We start from the raw sequence: 23,230 nt of genomic DNA, 5'->3' as shown, positions 1-23,230 counted from the left end.
ACAAGCTGGGGAGCAGGCACCCAGAGCCTTACTTACCACAATATCCTCAGGGAAGGTGTCCCTGCTGAAAGAGCCATCATCAAACACAACCTCATAAAAGGTCTGCGCCGTCACGGCGATAACCCTGCAGCTGTAGTACCGGGTGTTCCGATGCTTCGTGATGACCGTCTGCCCCACAGAGATGCCCTTCTCACCAGCCTTGGATTTCTAAGGATGGAGCAGAGAAAGAGGAGAGAGGACAGAAAATAGAAGAAATATTTATTTAGAAGATAATCATTAGTATGATCATGATATATACTTTTAATTTTTAGACCTTTTATTGGGGGATAATTTCAAACTTAAAAGTTGTAAGAATATGAAAACAAAAACATAAACATACTCTTTGTATGTGTGTATGCATTTATGCCCAAACCATATATCATGGGCTTTTATACCTAAATACATCAGTGTGTATTTTATACAGGGATTTTCCTTTACATAACCACAGCACAGTTACTAACTTTAATAAATTTAACATTGAAGCCACCCTTTAATTGATGACGCATATTCCAATTTTGTCAACTGAGCGAATAGTGATCTTTATGTGCCCCCATTGTTTATGTACAGGATCCAGTCTCAAGTCAGGATCCAGTCTCAAGTCAGGTACTGCATTTAGCTGCCAAGTCCTTTTGACCCCCTGTAACCTGGAACATTTCCACAGCCTTTCTTTGTCTTTTATGATCATGATACTTTTGAAGGATCCAGCTCTCCCTGCCCCTGTTTTTTCAACGGAGCATCTGGCTGATGTTTCCTCATGATTAGAGTTTGGTATACATTCCTGGCCAGAATACCACACAGACAACGCTGTCATCATCTCAAGAAACCACATCTGGAGGTGCATGTTTATCTGCCTTTCAATGGTGATATTAACTTTGATCCTGGTCAAAGAGCAGCCCAATTTTTCCCCTTTATAATCACTACTTTTCCCTTCTAGCTAATAAGCAATCTGTGGGAGAGCCTTTAACAGCACACAAATATCCTGCTCCTCCACACTTCTGCTTAGACTTAGCATCCACTGATGAATCTTGCTTGATCCAGTTTTACTGTGATGGGGATGATACGCCGACTTTTCCTGCTCCAGGACTCCCCCCACAGTTACTGGTTGGCACCTGGCAGTTATTAAGCAAAAAACTCCTATTCTCCCCACATCCACCCATCCATCCGTCATCAGTATGGGATTTCTAACTCCTCCTTCACAACTGTTTATAGTTCATACTATAATCAATTATTTTGGTGCTCAGATTATCCCAGATTTGGCCAGCAGAAGCCTCTTCAATCTGTTTCCTATGTCCCTTAAGACGTCCTTTTATTTTTTAGCAGTTCCTTCCTTTCTGGCCTCATAAGAATCTCAAGATCATCTTGCCTCAGCCCTGGAATTAGCATTTCCCTGAGGAATGTGGTTCATTTTTGTGGGCAGTGACATTAGAGGATAAGATGCAGGTGCTTAGGTGTGCTTGTTACTACAAAGGCATCTTTGCTTCTTGACCCTTTCAGAAGTCAGAGCAAAGAAATGTGTGGATGTGTATAAATATATATACTTACATGTACACACATGCATACACACACACACACACTTTCATACATACAGGTATACATGTACATACATATAACCAAGGAAAACCAGGGACTAGGTCTCAGAGTATATGCCATGCTATGAAGTAGAAGACTTCAGGATAAATGCTTTGGGAAGATGCTTGGCAGAATGCTAGGCTCATGGCAAGTACTCCAGACATTTTAGCTTGCTGTATTTGGGGCTTTCTATTTGTTTGCAATTTATTTTTCAGAATAATGCTGTTGCTCCCCTGTTAGAAACTCACACAAACCTCATTCCTGCCAGGTACAGAGGGGAGTCACCATCTTACAAGAAGGTCTGCTCAGTCCCTTTTACTCCCTGTCTCCAGGTCTCATTCATCAGCCTGACTCTTGAAGCCACAAGCTCTGACTCCCTAGGGGGCTCCTGAATGAAGCACTTGGGAAGGTCCAGCACCATTGCTAAATGGGCCCTAGAAGGCACAGTCTCATAACCCCCAAGATACCAACATTAGTCTGACATGTCATTCTAACCTACAGAAAGCCAGGATTCATTAACCCAGTGTCTTCTGGCAGGGGTGTTTATAACATCACTGGGAAATAAAGTGTCAATTCAGAATCTCGGTTTAATTAGAGGCTTTACTTCTTTTTTCCTTTTATTTAAAAAAAGGCTAAAACACCTGTAGGAAACAGATAAAGTGCTATGCTTAAACTTTTCCTTCTGGAAACCAAAGAAGAAATGCCCAGAGAGTCACTGACTCACTGGTTCCTTCAACAGTCATGTGCTGCTATTCAGGGGACACCAAGCACCTCCCCGGGTGCTCTGGACTCCAGCGAAAACCACCAAGACTTGACTCCCATTCCCCGTGAGACCCACACAGGCAGGTGCTGAGAAGTCATCTTACCGGTGGCATGACTCAAGACTGATGACATTCTAGCATGTCTCCATACTCACAGGCAGAATTAGGGAACCAGTAAGGGCATTAGCAAAAGCCTAGAAGCAGGAAACCGCCCACTCTGTTCTGGGAACTGCAAGAGATCCCGCCTTGTATGGGAGGGGAAGCAGGAGAAAGAAGAGTTTAGAAATGGCCTGGGGCCGAGAGGTCAGGCTATGGGGGAGAGGAGGAAGTAGGGTAGCTCTCACACCATTCTAAGGAGTTAGACATTACCCTGTGGGCCTAAGGGAGCCACTGAGAGGTTTAAGTACAGAAGAAAAATGATCCAGGTCCGTATGACTCCAAGGGGAGAAGGGGCATCTCCAGGTGGGAGATGAGGGCCTGGAGTACAGAACCACAAAGATGCTCATGGTTTGGACCGAAGGCTAACTCTCCTAGATGTGCTCCTAAAGGTCCCCTCTTTGCAGAGTGAGCTCTGCCATCTAGTTTCTCACATGCCTAACCAAATAAAAGGATATTTTTCTTCCTTGAAATCATTCCCTACTGATTGCTAGGTTGGCTGGAAAATTCTTCTCTGACTTTAGGTATAGTTAGGTGTGTAAACGTTTTGCCAAAGCACAAGAGGAAGGAGCCTGTAGTGATTTAAACACACTGTGCTTGAAGCAGAAATCTTTAACAGCTGGGCCACAGAACCTTACATATGCCAAAATGACTTCCTAGTTTCCTGCTTCATTCCTCTGTCCAACCATTTTAAATATATCTAACCTTTCAAAGCAAGAGAGCAACTCAGATGTAATAATAAATTTGAGTGAAGGCACAGTTTGTAGAATTCTGGAACTCCAAAATTAAGCCTATGACTGCTTCCTAAAATTGTACTGGTTATAACTGCCTCTAGGAGGTGAAGTTCACAACCTGGGTGACTGAACACAGCGGCTCTGAGTGACCTGGATTAAGGCCAAAGGGGGCTTTATATTGGCAGTGTATTTTTTCAAACGCTGTCCCTCTTTGTCAAACGGCCTTAAAAAAACACTCATAGTCCGAATGGCATGTAGTGTATTTTACTATAATATTAATTTCTTCGTGCATGCATATTTTATTAAAATTGGAACTCACCCTCTAAGGAAACAATGTTTTGGATCTGAATTATAAGCTCACCTTCATACTAACTATGTGATCATAAGGATGTTACATAACCTTTATCAGCCTCGGTTTGCTCATCTGCAGAAGGAACAGTAATACTTACATTAAAGGTCTGCTATGAAATAATATGAAGTACATAAAATGTCTAGACTCACAAGCAATTAGTTCTCAGCAACTGTTAAGTGGCTTCATTATAAGAAGAGACTGTATATGAGACCCTAGCCCCAGGTAAATAGACCACTCCGCTCTACAGTACCCCAGTAACTGGCGTGCAGGACAATGCCAGTGCCCTGGTTTCTCGTGACAGGGCTCCAACCAGCTCTAACTCATCACTGCTCTGCTCTTCACCCCATCCTCTTGGGGCTCTAATTCTTGTCAAACAGGGGCGCGCGGCTGTGGGCCTTAGGAAGGAGGCGTAAATAACGTGGTCTCCTCCCTCCACCCTCAAGACTCTCAAAGCCTTTGTTTACAACTCTCTTAAGGCTCTGGTCAAACGTCACTTTCACTGACTATCCCTCCTGTAACAGGGCAAAATCCACCAGTCAGTGCCAGGACCAATTTGTCTTTTTATCCATGGCATGCAACATGGTTGCTGCCAGATAAACAATGAATGAATGAATGGAAAAATAAATGGACAGGAAAAAAAAAACCCTAAATAAATGATCTACGAGGACAGACATATTTTTTAAGTGGGAGAAGATTGATTCTAATTACTCATTGTCCAGAAAAGAGCAAAAAGAAGCAAAGGGGAGTTTTAGGAAGAAGTTCCTCTTTGTTAGGGTAGCTAGGCATGTGTGTGGGTAGGGGGTGGTAATAAAGGTTTATGGTGAAATTCACAGGGTCTGGGAAGTGGAAGCAGTCAGTCAAGGGTAAAGAAAAATGATAGAGACTTGACAGAGAAAAGGTTGATTCTCGACCACAACTATTTTTTTTTCCTGCTAGGACATGAAATTTATGCAAACTGGCTAGCTGGAAAGATGGCCAGCACACAAATTAAATAAACTGCCTTCATCTAAATAAAAAATTTTTATAAACCTCAAGCATGACTGACCATTTCATGGGAAGTATTAAAGAAAACAGATTTTTTTTCATAATGCTATTTTGATATGATTTCTGATTTATTCTTGCAGGAAAAATTTATTGACAAGCATATCCTATAACTGATTATACATACTCAAAAATACTTCCTGTCAGAAAAGCCTAAGAATCTATTGATGTTAAGAATGTCATTTCTCATTGGAGAAGACAGACATTATGCAAGGGGCTCCATCAGATTATGGTTTTTGAAGATTACTGCACAGGCTAAGATTGTTAAAATCAAATTTTCTTTAACATACACTATGCAGAAATGAACAGTGCTTTAATTGGGGAAAAAAACCTCAACTTCTCTTTTTAAAAAGATAGAAACAGTTCAAAATTCTAGGGATGTGAAAAGAAAATGTTAACTAAGAAATTGTTATAGACATTCTACAAAAGCATCAAAGAGTCACTGGGACAAAAAACACAGATATGTTACCAACACATGTCCATACTCATGAGTTAATTAAACTCTCGCAATAACTCTGTAGTTGTTAATTCTCATTAAATAGATGAAGTCATTGAGGTACAGGTCAAGTGACTTTTCCAAGATCTCAAAGCTGGTGAGAGGCTGAAGTGGGGCCCAGAACCAGGTGCTCTCCCATCACGAATGCATGTGTCGGCATCATCAACCAGGGGAACACACGTGGAAAGACATCAGAGGAGAAATAAAGACATCAGAGGAGAGATAAAACCAAACAGGAAGTGACAGGAAAGGAATTCGAACAGTTGCCTAAAGAAGTTACATTTCCTTCTGTTCTTTTCTAACTTATTTACTGACTGCCTCTTCTGTTCTACATACCATCTGAGACACTTTGTTTAATCTCCCCAGTATAATCACAGTCAAATAAGCAACTTTGATTTGGAGCCTATCTGGAGATGAAAAATGCAGAACATATAATTGCATATTCACTCACATATATACACTGCAACAAATTTCAAAAAATGCTCACAAACCTTCACTTCTTCCTGTTTCCACACATCCTCTGAAATGTGACCTGCAGCTCCTCCCACCAAAGGCTGGAGTCTACTTCCTCAACCCTCAGATCTGAGCTAGTTTTCTGGTTTAACCTGCTTTGGCCCAAAGAATACAACAGAAGTAATGGTATGTATATTCAAAGCCTCTTTACATGCCTGCCCTCTCCCCAGGGGCCACGGATTCTGTCCTGTGAAGCAATTCGAGTTATCCTCCTGCTGGCAGATGAGAGACCACCCTGACCAGAGATGAGGCCCTACACATATGAGAGAACCCACCCAAAAGAAGACAAGCAGTTCTTCAGCTGACCACAGATGAATGAGGCAACCAGTCTGAAACAGAAGAACTACCCAGCTGAGTCCAGCCTTCACTGATGACAGCTGATGCTGGGAAAGATCGAGGGCATGAGGAAACAGGGACAAAAGAGGATGAGATGGTTGGATGGCATCATCGACTCAATGGACACGAGTTTGAGCAAACTCCAGGAGATAGTGAAGGACAGGGAAGCCTGGCATGCTGCAGTCCATGGGGTTGCAAAGAGTCAGACACGACTGAACAACAAAAAGAAGCAGAATCAGTAGCTAAAGAGTTGTTGTTTAAAGCCACTAAGTTTTGTGATGGTTTGTCAAACACACAACTAAGAAAAAAGAACAACCCCCTCACACACAGTTGAAAACTCACATATAATTTTACAGTTAGCACTCATATCTACAGATTTGATCAATTATGGATTGTATAGAATTCAATATGTATTTATGGAAAAAAAATCCATGTATAAGTGGACCCACACAGGATCAGATCTATTAAGAAAATAATATACTAAACTGTTGGCTATATTTAACCCTAGATAATGGGATTTTATCTGTTTGGTTCTTTACATACCTCTTTGTAGTTTCCGCTATATACAGTTGTCCCTTGAACAACACAGGGGTTAGGGGCACCCCCAACCCCTTCACAGTCAAAAATTTGCATATTGTTCTCTCTGCCTCAAAAATGAAGGAATTAATACATGACTCAACCAAGAGCAGGAAGCTGAAACAGTTTGGACAGAATGAGGACTCTTGATGCCATATACAGTGATCTCTAATCAAACACAAACTTTTCTACACATTTAGTTAATTTAAAGATCTATAAAATGAAAATACAGGTATTATACTCATTGAAAAAAAATTCACATATAAGTGGACCTGCACAGTTCAAACTCATGTTGTTCAAGAGTCAATTGTATTTCTTTAATAATCATCACCACAGCCTTCTGATCATCTGAACCAGGCCTAAGGGGCCCAGGAGGCCCCATATACATATGTGCCCAGAAGGCCAATGAGAATGGAGTGTTTGCCGCCAATGGACTCCCTCGGTTAACTTGTGAACCTATGGATCCCTACTTAGAACAATGTTTTTAAATGCATAAAATAAAACACAAGATTATCCCCCCCCCAGATTACACTGAAATAATACTGAAAAAACAAATTTGTGGTATAATATATGTACTTCTTTAACAATGTATTAAATACTAATACCTAGTGGCAGGTCTAATAACAACTATTAATATCCTAATTTCAAAGATGCAGTGGGCATAAGTAATATTTTGAGATCTCTCTCCCAAAGGTATGTGATTTCCATTGTGGACAGAGTCACAGAAACTGCTAATGCCACCTCTGCCTATGCTCAAAACTGATGGAATTGTTAAATTGGAGCTAGAATTTAGAAAGAAATTTTCAATTATTCCCCTCATGCTCTCACAGACAAATTTCTCTTGATACTAAACTGTTCAAAGGATTTTATCTATTTAAAGGAACAGCACTCAACCTTTTAACAACAGCCTTATAAAACTCACAACAATGTTGTTTATATATGCTGCTTGTATAAACTGTCAATAAATGGATACAGCAGTAAAACGAAACTCCATGAAGACATCTCTGTGAAGACTGAAGTTATGGACCCTAAAATGAGTAATTTTGGGGTGACCTAAACTGGAACAGGAACCTAACTTAAGTACTGACATTGGAATATATACTGTATTCTCCAATATTCAATATTATTTCTCCCCAGTGAGTTTCTGACAGAGAGCAGAGAGGAGTTAGTTCAAATATGACCTTTGCAGTGATCACTTGGCAAGGAGTCCTGTATGGCAAAGGAAGGAAGATTTCAATCCTTGGCAAGAAGAGTCTTCTCTTATCAGCCCTGGGAAGGCAGATGTGTGCTCATACCCTGAAGGAGGGTCACCCACCATCCATGTGATGAGATGAGTCATGGGCAGGGACGTCATCTTAGGAAAATCCCTGAGTTTGTCCTCCATCTGCATAATGATGTTAATAAAGGGTACAAATCCCAATAAAATAGTATATGTAGATGTACACATAGGTACCTCTCATAGATACATCCATCATTCAATCAGTAAGACTGGAGAGGTGAAGGAAAAAGCTTAGCAACTTATTCCATGAACAGGCCAAAATGCACATTTCCATGTATGTCCAATAACCCTTTTACCTTCTCAACTTTATTATTACTCCCTAATTTCTATGAATTAATAACATGTGAGATGTTATATTTTTTCAAGGTATCCATTTTATAAAAAGTCCCACAGGTATCAGAGTAATAAATTAATACAAACTATTATTCTTTCACCAAACCTACACAGCAAAAATCACTCATCTAAATGTGCCTTGTAATAATGAAAGGTTTCTTTGTAAAATTACAAGAGCTAGGTACAAATATTTTACCCAGAAAAACCTAAATCCCTGGAGCTTCATGAAGAAATAATTGCTCTTATAGCACAAATGCACATGCAGGCTCATAAAAATGTCACAAGTATTTAATTTTCGATATGTCTGTTTGTTCACGTGTAGTTGATTTCTCATGGGTTTTTAAGTACAAACATATAATACAGTGGGAAATGGTGGTAAGCAGTTTCCCAGCAGATTTAAGGCCTTATTCAGTTTAACGTCTGTAGAAGTATAACTAACAGGCTGTGGAAGAAACTGAGGGAGAAAAAAAAAACATGAATTATTTTCCATTTGAGTCATTAGCTCACTTCAGAGGTGGTAGTCTTGTTCAGGAGCTAAGTGAAGGGGACTGGGATGGGAGAAACATCTTCAGAGGCTTCACTGGGTTAATGTAGGAAACTCTCAACAGGCAGGCAACACCTGCTTTCCACTCTGAATAGTTTCAGTAACGTACTTTATGAAGAGCAGAGAGGAAAGTTCCCATCAGTTGGAGAGGTGGAGTGTACACCGCTGAGATGGAATCTGATGTGAGCTCTTGCTAACTCATTTCCAATCTCATTAGCTGCTAGAGAGTATGCGAGTCCCTGGATGCCTGGAGCCAGAAGCTCTGCCTTGGGCTTTTATATTTCAGATGCTCTTCAGGCTTCTTGGGTCTAACTGTAAAACTGGGGGATTGGGGAGGGGACTATAGATTCAACAAACTCAATCATTCATAGCAGGCTATGTGTGTGTTTTCATTTTATTATATTTCATTTCATTTCATTATATGTGTGTGTGTGTTTTCATTTTACATGAAAATGCAAAGAACCTAAAATATACAAACAATGTTGGAATGAATTATAATTTAGGAGAAATGAGGAGAGAAAGTATTCATTCATTTATAAGGAACTGTAATTTTAAAAAATGACCTCAGATGGGGCGTTTTCAACAGAGAGAAGCAAGGGACATGGGGCATTACTACACAGGTCTCCTACCCATAAGGTTTTTTGGATCTCAATCACAGTGGGTAACTGGATTAAAAATAGCTAAAAGAGATGAAAAGATTTTCTTAACAAGGTGATGTAAAGCAAAACAGATTAATTAAAGGGCTTAATAATTGTTCTATGTCACCAAGAAGGAAGCCTAGGTAAATAATGAGGCCATGTAAACTAATTCAAGGCATGATCTCAAACTGGAAAAGTGTAGCCAAATCAGCACCGTCTCAATGACACACCACGTGCTCTGACTTTGGAGACAGGGAAGTTCTGGAACATTAATGACTGCTGAACCTCTGTGAAGTTCCCTTTCATCACCTGTAGAATGGATACAATTAGAAAAATCTGCAACAGAGGGTTACTGTGTGGCCCAATAGAGACAATGCACTACCGGTGAAAGTGTTCAATAAACCATAAAAGGCATTATACCAATATTAGCTACTATTAATTTTATTTACCTCATCTACCTCGATATGCTGCTCTCAACAAAAAACGACAGTCACCTTGAGCACAAGAGAAAATCAGGGTGGCACAGTCAATTCTGACTCTATACAGGCACACTACTTCCATGAGCATCAGACAGAAAGGCGGGGAGAGAGAGAAAGAGGTAGAGAGAGGTTGAGAATGAACACGTGCAAGCTTCCTAAGCTTCCTTGAAAATCGCAGGAGAAACAGCCAGAGGAGCAGTGGAGAAGTCAGCCAAAAGCTTCCTACCACTCATCACAACCGCAGCAGGAGCAGTGCAGATTCTGCCACGTGGGCTCAAGGATGTTAATCAAAGGGGACAAATCCACAAAGCCTTTAACATCCACTATTAATTAAGCAAGCTAATATCCATCTGTCAGTCTATCAAGTGTTAATTAAATGTCTCTCTGTGCCCAGCACTGTGCTTGAAAGAGTGCTGTGTGGGCTCCAGTGGAGGCAGGAAGGGGAGGGGAAGGACTGAGAGGCTCTGGGGCAGCAACCCTCCCTTCCCAGCCCCCTGCCTATAGCCCTCGTGTTCCCTCCAACAACATCTAATGCTAACCTCTGTGGTTCCTGAAGCCTCAGCCAAAGCTTCTTCTTAGCATTTATTAAGGATGCTCTTCTTTTCTCCAAATACATGATAAAGATACAAGACAAAAGATTTTAAGATACAGTTAAAAGTTGTTTAATGTAAGGGTTTGCAAATTTTTAATTTTCTTCCAAGTCCTGAGAAATATATAAGAAAATGGGGACAAACCTGACTAAAAGGCCTACCTAACACTCAAGGAGAGACAAATACAATTGAAAATAACTCATAAGGACATTCGATGCCCACAAAGAAATGAGGTTCACTTCTCCCTCCCTCTTGCCCCAAGAAAAAGCTTCTGTGTGCCAGGTCAGCTCAGTAATGGCTGAAAGAAAAATTAAAAGACTATTTTATTGAAAAAAATTGTAGAAAAAGCAATCTCTTATGTTCCTTCATATACTACTCTATAATTTCACAGATCCACTACACCCAGTGTGGGAGAAGAAGACAGAGAGATGCATGCAATCTCATGGTGAAAACAAAGTCAACTTCAGATAAGGAATGGTCAAGAAACCATCCCTTTTACCATTCCCTTTAGGGAAGAAGTATTGATTTGCATGTGAAAAATGTCTCAGATCCCAAGATGGCTACCAGCACTCTGTGGAAGGACGGGACAAAGAGATGGGGTAGCCCTAGGCTGACTGGCTTCCTGCCAAGAGACCTCAAGAGGCCTTTCTAGTTAGAGCTTTATACATCATGTTTGGTGAATGTGGACAAAGAACACAGACCTAGAGAGTAGCCCTTTAGATAAAAAATGATGGAACTTATTTAAGTGCTTTTTCCACTGCTTGCAGTTAATAGTCTCATTAAACTATAGTTTCATTATACTGTGTCAGTATCTATGGATTTCATTATAACTATGGCATCTAATTACTGTTTTCTACATGAAGGAATTGAAAATCCTGCCTCTTATGCTTTACAAGATGTTGGAATGTCAAATTCTCTTTGCTGTTGTGTGTCTGCTGACACATTCCATTTATATTTCTCTACTGTATCCACGGTGCTTGACTGTAATACCAATGTTAAAATATGGGATTAGTGTCACTACTTAATTTTCTTAACAAGCTATCAGACAATAATGCATGCCCTAATTATTTTTTTTTAAAGGAGTATTAAATTGCTGAAAAGCTTAAAATTTCCTGAGAAATAATTCTGTGAAAAGCTGAGCAAGTGTTTCATATAGAAACACACCTTACCTATGCTAAAAAATGTAACCAGATAAGCGGTTCTTGAGTGCAAGACTTGATTTCCCTCAGTATGTGTGGTCCTGTGAAGTTGTCAAGTATCAAGGGTCCCATGGAAACAGTCCTTCCTGCACTTGCCCCTCCTGCAGTAGAATGGCTGACTGGGCCCTGGTCCCATGATGCACTTCGGGGGAGGGGGTGGGGATAAGACGGCCAAACAGGAACTACCACATGACAAGTACTTCCTGGGGGTTCTGATGAGTCTGCTTTAGTGATAAACACCAAACTCCTGTAACCAAGATGCAGAATTTTCCTGAATTTTTCTTTTTTAAGTCAGGATTATTTTGCAGTTTTACAAAGCTAAATAAAAAGTTCAGGCAAAATTTTCCTTTCCACATTTTTGAGACAGAAGATAGCCAAGGCTGTTGAACAAGAGATCTCCTGGAAATCAGGGCTCCACAGAGGGTGATGGCTAACACTCGCATCAATACACTTAAGGCCTCAGCAGCCAACATTGCATCAGAGTTATTTCAGGGGCTCTTAGGGCCCTTAGGAGCAAGCATGTCTATTTGTAAAATAAATAAGGCATCCCATATAACTTATGTCCTAAAATTTTTCAAATGCCTTTTGATGCTTCCAGGAAATTTGAAATAATGTTTGTTTATTTAACCCAAGCAGATTAAAGGATAAAGGACAAGAATCAGAGTCTGGAGAAATGCTGTAGTTAAAGGCAGAGATATTGTTCTGAGTCACTGGGAATTGATTCTGCTTTCTGCCCCCGGATTACAGTGTGGCCTTGTTGATCATGAGTCTGATTCAAGAGCCAGGTGCTCGCACATTTTTCCTTAAATGGAAAGGCCCAGACTGTTAAGGGTAAATCTTTCCAGAATGGAAATATAAACCCCTTACATAGAGCAACTATGTGGTAGCAAAGTACAGTTCTGCTTCAATACAGCAGCAGCCATTCACATGCAGATGCCACAACGGGGCGGCCCACTAGGGAACAGTGTGCCGGAGAGGTGCCACACCGAGGCACTCGGCCTTTCTCTGCCTGCATGGTCTCCCCCTTCTGATTAGTTTCTGTACCCTTGACTGAATTAAAATTAGAATCTTCAATGGAGGCATCTGTTACCTCTTCCCGAAAATTCAAAATTCCCCCGAAACACTTTAATTAGCAGCAGAAATGGGTCTGGAGTCTCTGCAGCTGGTGCCCGAGTGGGGACTGGCACGAAGACCCTTACCAAGTGACTAGACTCTGAAAAGGGACTGGAAAATGGAGGGACAGAAGGGTAAGCTAGAGATGGCTCCATGGAGGCAGAAGAGCCTCTGCCTGGGACCATGAAGTCACGGTGGGGAGCTTGTGGGGCGAGTGTTAGTGGGATTTTCCTCTATGCCCCACAACCAGGCCCAGCAGAAGGTACGATGTCCCTCCAACAGACGCCCTGGATCTCCCTAACTACACCAGGGATGATGGAAAGACAATGGAACCCCAGGGCCTGAGACTGTGCTCCAGAGCCTCTGAAGCACTTCTACGGACTGGAAGCCTGAAGGAGAAGTGCTCCATGATCACTGACCTTGCCCTTCCCCAGGAAATGTCTACAGAAATAGCAGCAGGAAATTAAAATGAGAGTTATTAATAAAATATGGAAGTTTGAAGTGGGATATGTTTAATTTTCTTGATAAAATTAAGAAAAACACTGTATTCACTGGTTTTACCTAATAAAGTGAACAAGGGAAAAACTGGTTCCAACTGTAAATATTCTAGAATGTCTGCGTTAAGTATTTCTTCTCCCAGGCAAATCTGGCCTTAACTTTCTGTCATCTAGGATACATGGATTGAGAGCTCAACAAAACACTACTACTGATACAAGGGTGAGGGATTTCTTTTTGAAATGTATGTCTGATTTAGAAAGATCACACTCACCCCTAAATCACTATATTATTTGTTTTCTTGAACCCTTGCTAAGAATTTTTTACACCAGACCTTTGCTTTCTTCTTTCTGCTCTGGTTAGAATGCTTTCTGCTATTCATTAACAGTACAAATTCAGAAGGACGTTTCAAAAACAACTTACACAAAAGAAACAAATATCAGATTATTATGCACAAGTCTAAGAAGACTGTGTTATTTGGTCATAACAAACTTTACTAACTGAACAGAAAGGGGGTTAGCAATACCTCAATTGTTACACAAAAAACAACAATCACCAAACACTGTCAGTTAATCACAAAGACACGCAGATCAGGGTGACAAAGAGGGTTTATGGAAATGAAAACATTCAGATCATTGTCAGATGAGTGTTAGTGTTAGTTGCTCAATCGCATCCAACTCTTTGTGACCCCATGGACTACAGCCCAACAGGCTCCTCTGTCCATGGGATTCTCCAAGCAAGAATACTGAACTGGGTTGCCATTTCCTTCTCCAAGAGGAGTATTAACTACAATAAATTCTGGTTCTCTTTCTTAAAAGCATGAAGGGGACAGAGTCAAGCCATAGCATGGAGCTCCAAACTTAAGGATGGAAAAGAAAAAACCAAAAGAAGATGGATTCATACCATGGGTTGAATCAAGACACAAGCAGACGACTGAGAACTAGTCACAAGTGAAGAGTTTGGTTTCCTTTCACTGTGGCCTTCCAGTGCCAGCTCCAATGCAGTTGACACATCAACTTAGCAAACTCAACCTTTCTATTAGAACCAGCACAAATGTTACCTCCTCTGTGAAGCCACCTGACTGCCCCAGATAGAATTAGTGACTTCCTTCCAAGGACTCTAAAAACATTTTACTTGCATCTTTATTTAGCCTATCTTATTAGGGAACAGAGCACAGCAACCAAGAGCCTTGCTTCTGCATCAGAGTGCGTGGTTTTGACTCTGCATGGTCACAGCGTGACAGAAGCACCAAGAAGATGATTACAGTCAACTAGTACCTGCTGGATCTGTAAAAGGCTGGAACCCATGGTGATGTCCAAAGGCATCAGTGGGAATTTACAGTGGGAGTGAGTGAGTGAGGTCTCTCTGTATCAATCCATAATCAACCTGAAACACTGCAAACCCTTTTTATAAGTAATGAATTCATATAAAAGTGTTCCTGATTTTTTAATATTTTTTTTTATCATTTGGTGTTTTCTCAATAACCAATACTGAAAGTATAATATGCTATGCAATATTTTAGGGTTTAGAATTTAGGGGCCTTGATCACCCAATGCTCCACATACTAGCAAGGTGAGAACTGTTTCTGCATACCAAGGAAGGTATTATTGTTAGTGATGACAGATATTCTCACCCCATTACCACTCAAAGGTTAGTTACACAAGCATGGATTAACCAGAAGGGCTGCCTTGCTCCAAGTCCTTCACCAAATCCTGGGCAACGCAGGTGTCCCCTCCTGTCCTGAGCCATGCACAGTGATGGCAGGGAAGGATTTAGTGAAGCTTGCCTGGGCTGAGGACCTCAAGACACGAGCAGGGAAAAAAGTTAGCAACTGTTGAGCAAGGACGCAAGTTCTATAACAAAGATGAACGCTACACAGAATAGCACATGAAGGTGAACTACAGAGACAAGACAACCTTTCAGAATGGGAGGGGCTGATACAGAAGCCAACATTAACCACTACTTTCCAATGTCCACACCAAGAATACTGCCTTGAAAAAAGGTGCCCATATAAAATATGTAACACATGCTTGATAAAAGATGCTCAATAAATACTACCTCTCTTTTGTCCACTAAGCTCATTCCCTAGCATTAGAGAGCTATTTCAACAAATTTATACCAAGCAGCTTCTATAGATTGCTGAGTACTAATTTAAAAGATAAAACATTGGTTAAATCTACTAAATATAATGATCTAGCTAAAATAATAGAAAAAATGAAAAAATACACCAAACAGCAGGAAAAGAAAATTCACCACTAAGATGTTTTCTCTACTCAATTCTTCCTCTTTTTTTGAATAGGTGTCTATCTCCACATTAGCAGCCACAATTTAGGAAATGATAAAGGAAATAAATTTCTCAAATGTCTTTGATAGGAGAGGGTATTAAGATAAAAACAATGTACCTTGTATAAGACTGTGTATTAGAGGCGCCTTGGTTTTCACAACGTATTAATGCATAAAGTACAAGGAATTCTGGAGCTCCAATACTGCACACAGGGAACAAACACTATAATCTAATACGAAGGTTTACTGAATAATTTGCTTGAAAAAAAAATCTGTGCATGCCATCTTTCTCAGCTCTGCTGCCTTTTGTTATTCAGGCATCTCTTCCACTGGACACCTGTCTAGTTAACTCAGGTGTGAGGAGATAGTCAGTGGCTGTACTTTGCAGGAAGTATAAAATTTGTGAGTAGTTCATTGTTTGCTTTGAATAAGAAATGCTTCCAAAGCTCCCAGTTTCAAAACCATTTTTACCATTTATTGTGTTCTCTGTCTTTTCCTTACAAACATCTGTTCAACATGCATGTAAGTGAGTTAGGAATATATCCAATGGAACCTTCAGAAATAGAGCCCAGAAAGAGGCCACAGTGGATCATGGCAAAGGATGATCAAGTATCACAACACTACTGACATTATCACATGTGCACATACACAAGCACACACGAATAAAACCTCTTACTTGCAAGAAAGCAGGTACCAGTCAAAAAATATACGTTTGACAAAAACACTGAAAACTCTATACTAAAATTTAGGTTAAAATAACAGGGACCGGAGATGAGGGTGGGGGTGGGGGACTAGCAGGGCACTTACTATAACATGCTTCTTTCTACTTCAAGAATTTGAAAGCTGGACTCCTTGGTGGTCCATTGGTTAAGAACCCACCTGTAGATGCAGGGGACAAGGGTTCAACCCCTGGTCCAGGAAGATTCCACGAGCCACAGAGCAGCAAGGCCTGGCTGCACAACTACTGAGCTCACAGGCTGCAACTGCTAAAGCCCAGGCACCCAGAGCCTAAGCAGCAATGAAGATCCAGTACATCCATAAGTAAATAATAGTAAAGAATTTGAAAGCTACCTATTTTCCCAAATGCTATCATTCTAACCACAGAGTATGCTTACTGTCCAATGGAAAAGTGTATTATAATAAGTCAGATGAAATGTTTGTACCATTATCCAGAGTGATTTTATACTCAAAGATCAACAACACCGAATAAGCTAGTATATTTAAAATAATTTATGGCATTAAAGGAGAAGTAGAATTTACTTTAAAATGGTCCTTTTGGATGCAAAAAGCAAATAATGAAAGAAGCAAAAAAAAAAAAAAGTAAAACTGGAGTACTGAAGTAACTGTAGTTTTATACTTCATTTCACCTAAATTGGTCAGGCATCCTCTACTCCCAGAAATGCCTGTGATGGGTTGCCAAGTTAGCCTGGACTTCATCTCATGAGTTTTTTCACTGCTATGATTCAGCAGTTGCCTATTACTACCAAACAATCTCAGCATGGTCAAGAACACAGACAAACTACACTTCTGACTCTGGGGAGTGTATCCCCTGGCATTCACAGCTTACACAAAGAGATACTTGAGTGAAGTTCAATTTTTTTATGCTTGAAAAAGGAAAGAACATTTAATGCAATAAGGGTAATTAAAATGCTCTTAACCAAAGTTGCCAGATTCTATGGATTCCCTTGAGTAAGTTGTCAAACATTTTTGGGAGGAATCCATACCTAGAGTCTAATTAAGAATAATGGATAAGTATTAGCTACCAGGAATGTATTTCAGGAATCCAGTGTTCATAGTGCTTCCACCTAGAGAATTTTGCAAAGGCAATTTATGAACACTAAAATGTTTTCCTCATAGAGAAAGCCCACCACATGTAATGCTATAAATTATATGATTTTCCCCCCACCCTTTCCAAAGTATACCAAGTTCTAAAGTGATCTGTAGGGAAGAGTAGTTTCTAAATCACCTCAAAGTCAAATATTTTCTCTTTCATCATCATTTATGAAACACATTAGTAACATAAACCAAACACATCAGAGTTAAGAAGAATGAGGTCCTGATTAAACACCTGGATCTCTTTAATAGCAACTTCAATATAATCATCAGTAACCACAGAGCTCTGGAATATTAAAAAGGGAATATATGATCCCAAGCAAAGGTTCAAATGAACACCTCTAGTGCCACTTGAGGTTTGGGGTGTGGAATTCAACGAACAGTAGACTATGGGCTGAAAACATATTTACATTCCAGCACCTGTCGCTCATCAACTGAATCTATTTGGGCAAAAAACTGAACCTCTCTGAACTTGTGCTTCCTATCCTTAAAGTGAGGATAGTATTACTCATGTGGCCCAATTCACAAGACTGTAGCAGTAACAGTGGCAGTGGAAGTAATAAAAAAGAGAAAGCAGTAATACAACTTTCATTTTCTGAGGGCTTACAGTGTGAAGTGAACGGAAAACCACATGATAATATGGGCATGCCATTGTAGACAAGGAAGCCGAGGCTCAGCGAGAAGAACTCACACGAGGTTGTACATGTGCTCCTGGCAGAATGTAAGTGTGAGCAGCAACAACTCTGAGTCCAGAGGCTGTGACCTGGTTCACATCCCAAAATATATCCTCATGAGTTGTCTGATGAGGTAATGTTCATGACTGCACTGTAAATGGCAAAGTGCCAGTAATGCAATGTGTTATTAGTGTAATTTTTTAAAGTTGCTGAAGTGGGTTTTCTGCTGAGTACATGTACTATTCTTAGCAAGAGCCCACCAACTCAAGAAAGAAATTAAGAAAAAACAAGAATGAATATGTAACTTGAGGCCTACGACAATGGAAAATAACTTTAAATTAGATGTGACAGTTTGTGATGTCATTTTCTACATTTGCACATTCACATGCATCCACACAAAGACCCAAACCACAAACATCAAGCACTTCTCAAGACACCAGAAGAAGCTGCTGGAATCAAAAAGCTGAGAGATGTGTTGTATAGGGGTCATGGCTCCCCAGCCCACAGGCTGCTCACAGGAGGTAATTAGAGACATGGGACAAGCATGTGAGGCTGCAAATAGTCTGTGGCCAAGCTTCCTGGGACCTTCAGCACACTGGTGAAGCTGAGGGTCAATAGGATGCTTCAGCCTCCTCACTGAAAGCCACAGACAATGATGGTGATCAGGAAAGCTAGCCAAGGCATAGCAACCATCTCTGCACTGTCTGAATTATTATTCTAAGCCTTGAAACAGAGGAAAGAGTCCATTCACCAAGGACAGGTAAACTGAATTACAGGTTCAATCCTGAGTGAAATGGAAAAGGCAGAAAATGCTGACGTGTATACTTCTCTTCTCCATTTCTGCTTTTCTGAGCTTGTCCTTACTCCTGCTGGTGCCTCTGTGCTGCCTCTAGCTTATCCCATCTCAGGCAGCACGTCCTTAAATGTTTGTGACCACCCTCCCCCTCCCCTTACTATGTTACTGCTCTTTTTTTTTCTCTAGAAGAGAGGAAATAAACCCCCAAGACCAGAGTGTACAGGTGTCTGGATTAAACACTGCAGGATCTCAGGAGATGTTTTCACATCAGTCTCTTCCCAGAAATGCTCTCCCCCTCATTCTGGATATGTACAGTGCATAAACTGTACAATGATACTCAGCAGCCCTGTATACAGACCCCAAATCAGAACAGCCACAAAGAGTTTTATCCATTCATCTGTTCATTCACTCATTCAACTCATAAATATGTGCTGCATCTAGCATGTGCCAGACACTAATGAGTCTTGGGACAAATACTAGTAAATAATAACGTATAATCCCTGCCCTCAAGAGACTTACAGTCTAGACACATCATCAATGAATAACATTACAGAGTAGAGCATGCTAGACTTGGGGGATATACAGGAGGGGATTCACATGCAGCGTGGGCATCAGCAAAGGGAGAGCAGGCCTTACCACATTTGGGTTGGCCTTATGTCGGAAGCACGTGATGTTCACCACATATGGCCAATCATCAGGCTCCATCAGCACCCCAGCAGCATGAGCACATGTGACGTGAAAGGAGGCCGGGCAACGCCCGTAGGAACACTGGATGCAGGCTCCAGAGACCTTCTTAACCCGGTGTCTGCAGAACATGCATTTCTGGAGGAATAAAACAAAGAAGACTGTCAATTCAAACTCTGTTAACTCAGCGAATTTCCACATTTCACAGCATAACAACTTTTAGAGAGGAAGAAAACTGATGACATCAGCAAGGTCTGATCTCCAGGGGCCCTAGCGGTGAGATTCACTGTGGCAATACAAGCCACATACCTTCAAGGAAACATGCTGGTATGGACACATCCTACAAGACATATGCAGAAACACTCCTTGCAGTTAGGAAAGCCAAGCCCCTCTCCACATGCTTCTCCACGCATAGAGTTGAGGAAAAGGCCCCCTGGTTGCTCCTGTAAATCATCCATGAACACTGAAGCTACTTCTCTTTTACCGCCTGCATGGCGGGCTTTTCTGTACATCAGACAGGCACATATTCTCCTAAATTAGATGAGGTCATCAAAAAATACCCAAATAGCACACAGATGGGCTAAGGTTTCTATTTACAAGGAAATGTAAAGTGTTAAATGGGCCAATGTGGAAACTACGGGCTCAAGTGTTTAATGATCCAAATCTGAACCCTTCATGACTGAAACAAAAATATGCCTCCCAAAGTGAGAAAATTGAAAATCACCCCAAAGGGCATAATTTTGTTGAATATCTATAGCTGACTATGCCTGGGAAAGAAAGAATGGAAATAAAAACAGCAATAATAATTACCACAATCTGAAAATTAAATTGCATACAATTAGCTCTAAACGTTATCAGTACATTTGATTTGTTATGAGAGATGGAAAAAAAATCAAACAGCTTCACTAAATGCAAGATTTGTGAACTAATACTTGACAATTAGGAAAAAAGAATTGCAGAACAATGTAGGACCAGGTTCAGAAAGCAAAAGAAACAGAATGATCAAAAAGCTCAACTTTTCTTTCCTACGGATAAAGTAAGTCTGCAAGCTGACCAAATGTTGGTGAAAATGCTTTTCTTTTATAGGTACATTTTCTTTCCTGAGGCAAAAAAAGATACTTGCACTCAATGACCTTAGAGGACCGTAACATCTTATCACCGACTTGCACGAATCAGTGTGTCCTAAACTTCTAACTCTTTGCCCTCACATCTGATCAGCATCTTCAGTCTTATAGATTCTGTACCTTAATCTTACTCTGATTTCACTCTACTCATCTATACCAACTGCCACGATCTTGGTCCACGGTGTCTTGCCCAGTGTAATAATGGCCTCCAACTGAATCTCTTTCTTTCATTTCATGTCATTTTGATTCATCTTCCCAAAGAACTAAAATAAGACCCATTATAATATGAATAAAAGCATTATTTAACATCTTGATATCTCTTTGGCAAATTCTTGGTATTAGGTTCAGTATATTCCTGGTAATTCTTAGTATTCTGGTATCTTTTTTCTCAACTCCAACCATTCGAAATATGATGACAGGTAAAGCAGCAAGACCTCATATCAGAAGCCCCAGGCATAATCAGATAATCTTTGAAGAGCCTAATCATACCACACTGAGGTCAGTGTTTGAATAAATTCAGATACTGACAGATGTATGAAAGGAGAAATTGTTTCCTATTTTACTAATTAAATAGAATCAAGAATAAGGAAGAGTATTATGACTTAGCTAATTAATGAATTAATAACTCCAAGCTTCTCAGCCTCTTCTACAATTAACTTCCTCAATAAACAGCAACTCCAGAAAGAAGGAAGGAGACACAGAGTATACATTTAAGCTCAGTAATAACTCAATCCTTGGAAATTTGTAAGGGAAATGCCTCCTTTCCCAGGAAGACCGGATGGGCCATTTCTAAGGATAGATCCATGATCCTTAGAAAGTCAACCCAACTGCAGACTACTGTAATACCATGCTTTAGAAGATACTTATTTCATGGAGTTGAGAAGTTTGACCTAAACATTAAAGAAGTTCTTGCAGAGACAGAGAATCTTGCAAAACTTGGTAGGGGAGCCATTTTGTATCTTGTAGTACAGTCTACATAGTACTTCTGAACCCGTTTCACTTTTGTTGTTGTTCAGTCGCTCAGTGGTGTCCGACTTTTTGCGACCCCATGGACTGCAGCACTCCAGGCTTCCCTGTCCTTCACCATTTCCCAGAGCTTGCTCAGACTCATGTCCATTGAGTTGGTGATGCCATCCAACCATCTTGTCCTCTGTTGTCCCCTTCTCCTCCTGTCCTCAATCTTCCCCAGCATCAGGGTCTTTTCTAATGAGTCAGCTCTTCACATCAGGTAGCCAAAGTACTGGAGCATCAGCTTCAGCATCAGTCCTTCCAATGAATATTCAGGATTGATTTCCTTTAGGATTGACTGGTTTGATCTCCTTGCAGTCCAAGGGACTCTCAAGAGTCTTCTCCAACATCACAGTTTCACTTGTTTGCTACTAAACCAACTGTTCTTTACGCTGGCTGAAGCATCTGTGGCAATTTGACAACTGCACTGCTGGGCTATGGAATTTAACTCAATAAGGTAAAGATGAGGATACATAAGACACTTCCTAGAATGTTTCAAATTAGAATAAAATTAAGTACTATGAAAGAAGTAGAAACAAAATGCCATATGGAACTAGAATGACCAGTGCAACGAGGGTATGCTTGGGGGCAACAGAAGAAAGAAGGCTTTAAAGAAATGCAACGCTGACTAGATCAAGATAGTAGACTTAGCCCCTGCTAGAAACTCTCCAGTCCCAAACCCTAAATAAATAAAGAGATAGGAAAAAGAATGAAACCACAATAGCACTAACTAACAAAAAAGGGAGCACTTAATTCCAGGGACAAGAGCCTCAGTAAAAACTATTCCTAGGTATCTCTGAAAAGGCAGTTCTGGCAAGGCCAATGCCAAGAGTAGAAGCAAATAATTAAAATAATTAAATTTATTAAAAATTTAAATAATTAAAATCTTTCCTAATGGGTTAAAAAAAAAAGACAAGTGACCCACTGCCAAGCCAGCTCCATGGTCCACCCTGCCCCCACTCATCACCAGCAGGTGAAGTAAACTGATCTGATCTGAACCTGAGTACCTGAGCTATCATTCACCAGTAGGACAAGTGGATTCTCATTTGGGCTAAGAGAAAAAAAAGTCCACCCTAGTATGCAACCAGAATACAATCATATACTTTAAAAATCACAAACACTTGAAGGAAAACAATGCCATGAACAACAAGTGCTATACTTGTAGAAGAGTTGGCCTAAGGAATCAGGTAATGGGAAATAGAAGATTAGTTAAAAGAGATATAGTACATATCATGATAGAGATTCCAAACTATATCCCATCAACTAAAAAACAAAAACAGTAACAAGTTACAGTTCTAAAATTAAGTCCCTAACGGGGGAGAATCTTTTCGCCATTAACCTAGAAGTTTTATTATCAGTGCTGTATAGTTGGAGAAGTCCTGAGACTACAGGAAGAATAAAACTGAAATCTAGAGGCAGGAGACTTAAGCCCAAAACCTGAGAACACCAGAAAACTCCTGACTACATGGAACTTTAAGTAATAAGTGACCGTCCAAAAGCCTCCATACCTACAATGAAACCAACCACCACCCAAGAGCCAATAAGTTTTAGAGCAAGACATACCACGCAAATTCTCCAGCAACGC

At 40.4% G+C, this 23,230-nt stretch overlaps 1 protein-coding gene across 1 annotated transcript in view; it reads right to left on the bottom strand.

Moving 5' to 3' along the window:
* Nucleotides 1–23,230, bottom strand: part of KDM4C (lysine demethylase 4C) — a 392,678-nt gene that overhangs the window by 48,325 nt on the left and 321,123 nt on the right. The window contains exons 17-18 of the mRNA XM_043486754.1: nt 19,466–19,651; nt 37–207 (exon numbers count right to left, since the gene is read on the bottom strand). Of these exons, the coding sequence (XP_043342689.1) occupies nt 37–207; nt 19,466–19,651 (357 nt within the window). The remainder of the gene's footprint in view (nt 1–36; nt 208–19,465; nt 19,652–23,230) is intronic.

Source organism: Cervus canadensis, chromosome 14 (genome assembly GCF_019320065.1).
Source record: "Cervus canadensis isolate Bull #8, Minnesota chromosome 14, ASM1932006v1, whole genome shotgun sequence".
NCBI classification, from domain to species: domain Eukaryota; kingdom Metazoa; phylum Chordata; class Mammalia; order Artiodactyla; family Cervidae; genus Cervus; species Cervus canadensis.
The sequence above is the reverse complement of the archived record's forward strand: the minus strand, read 5'-3'. Positions and strand labels throughout refer to the sequence as shown.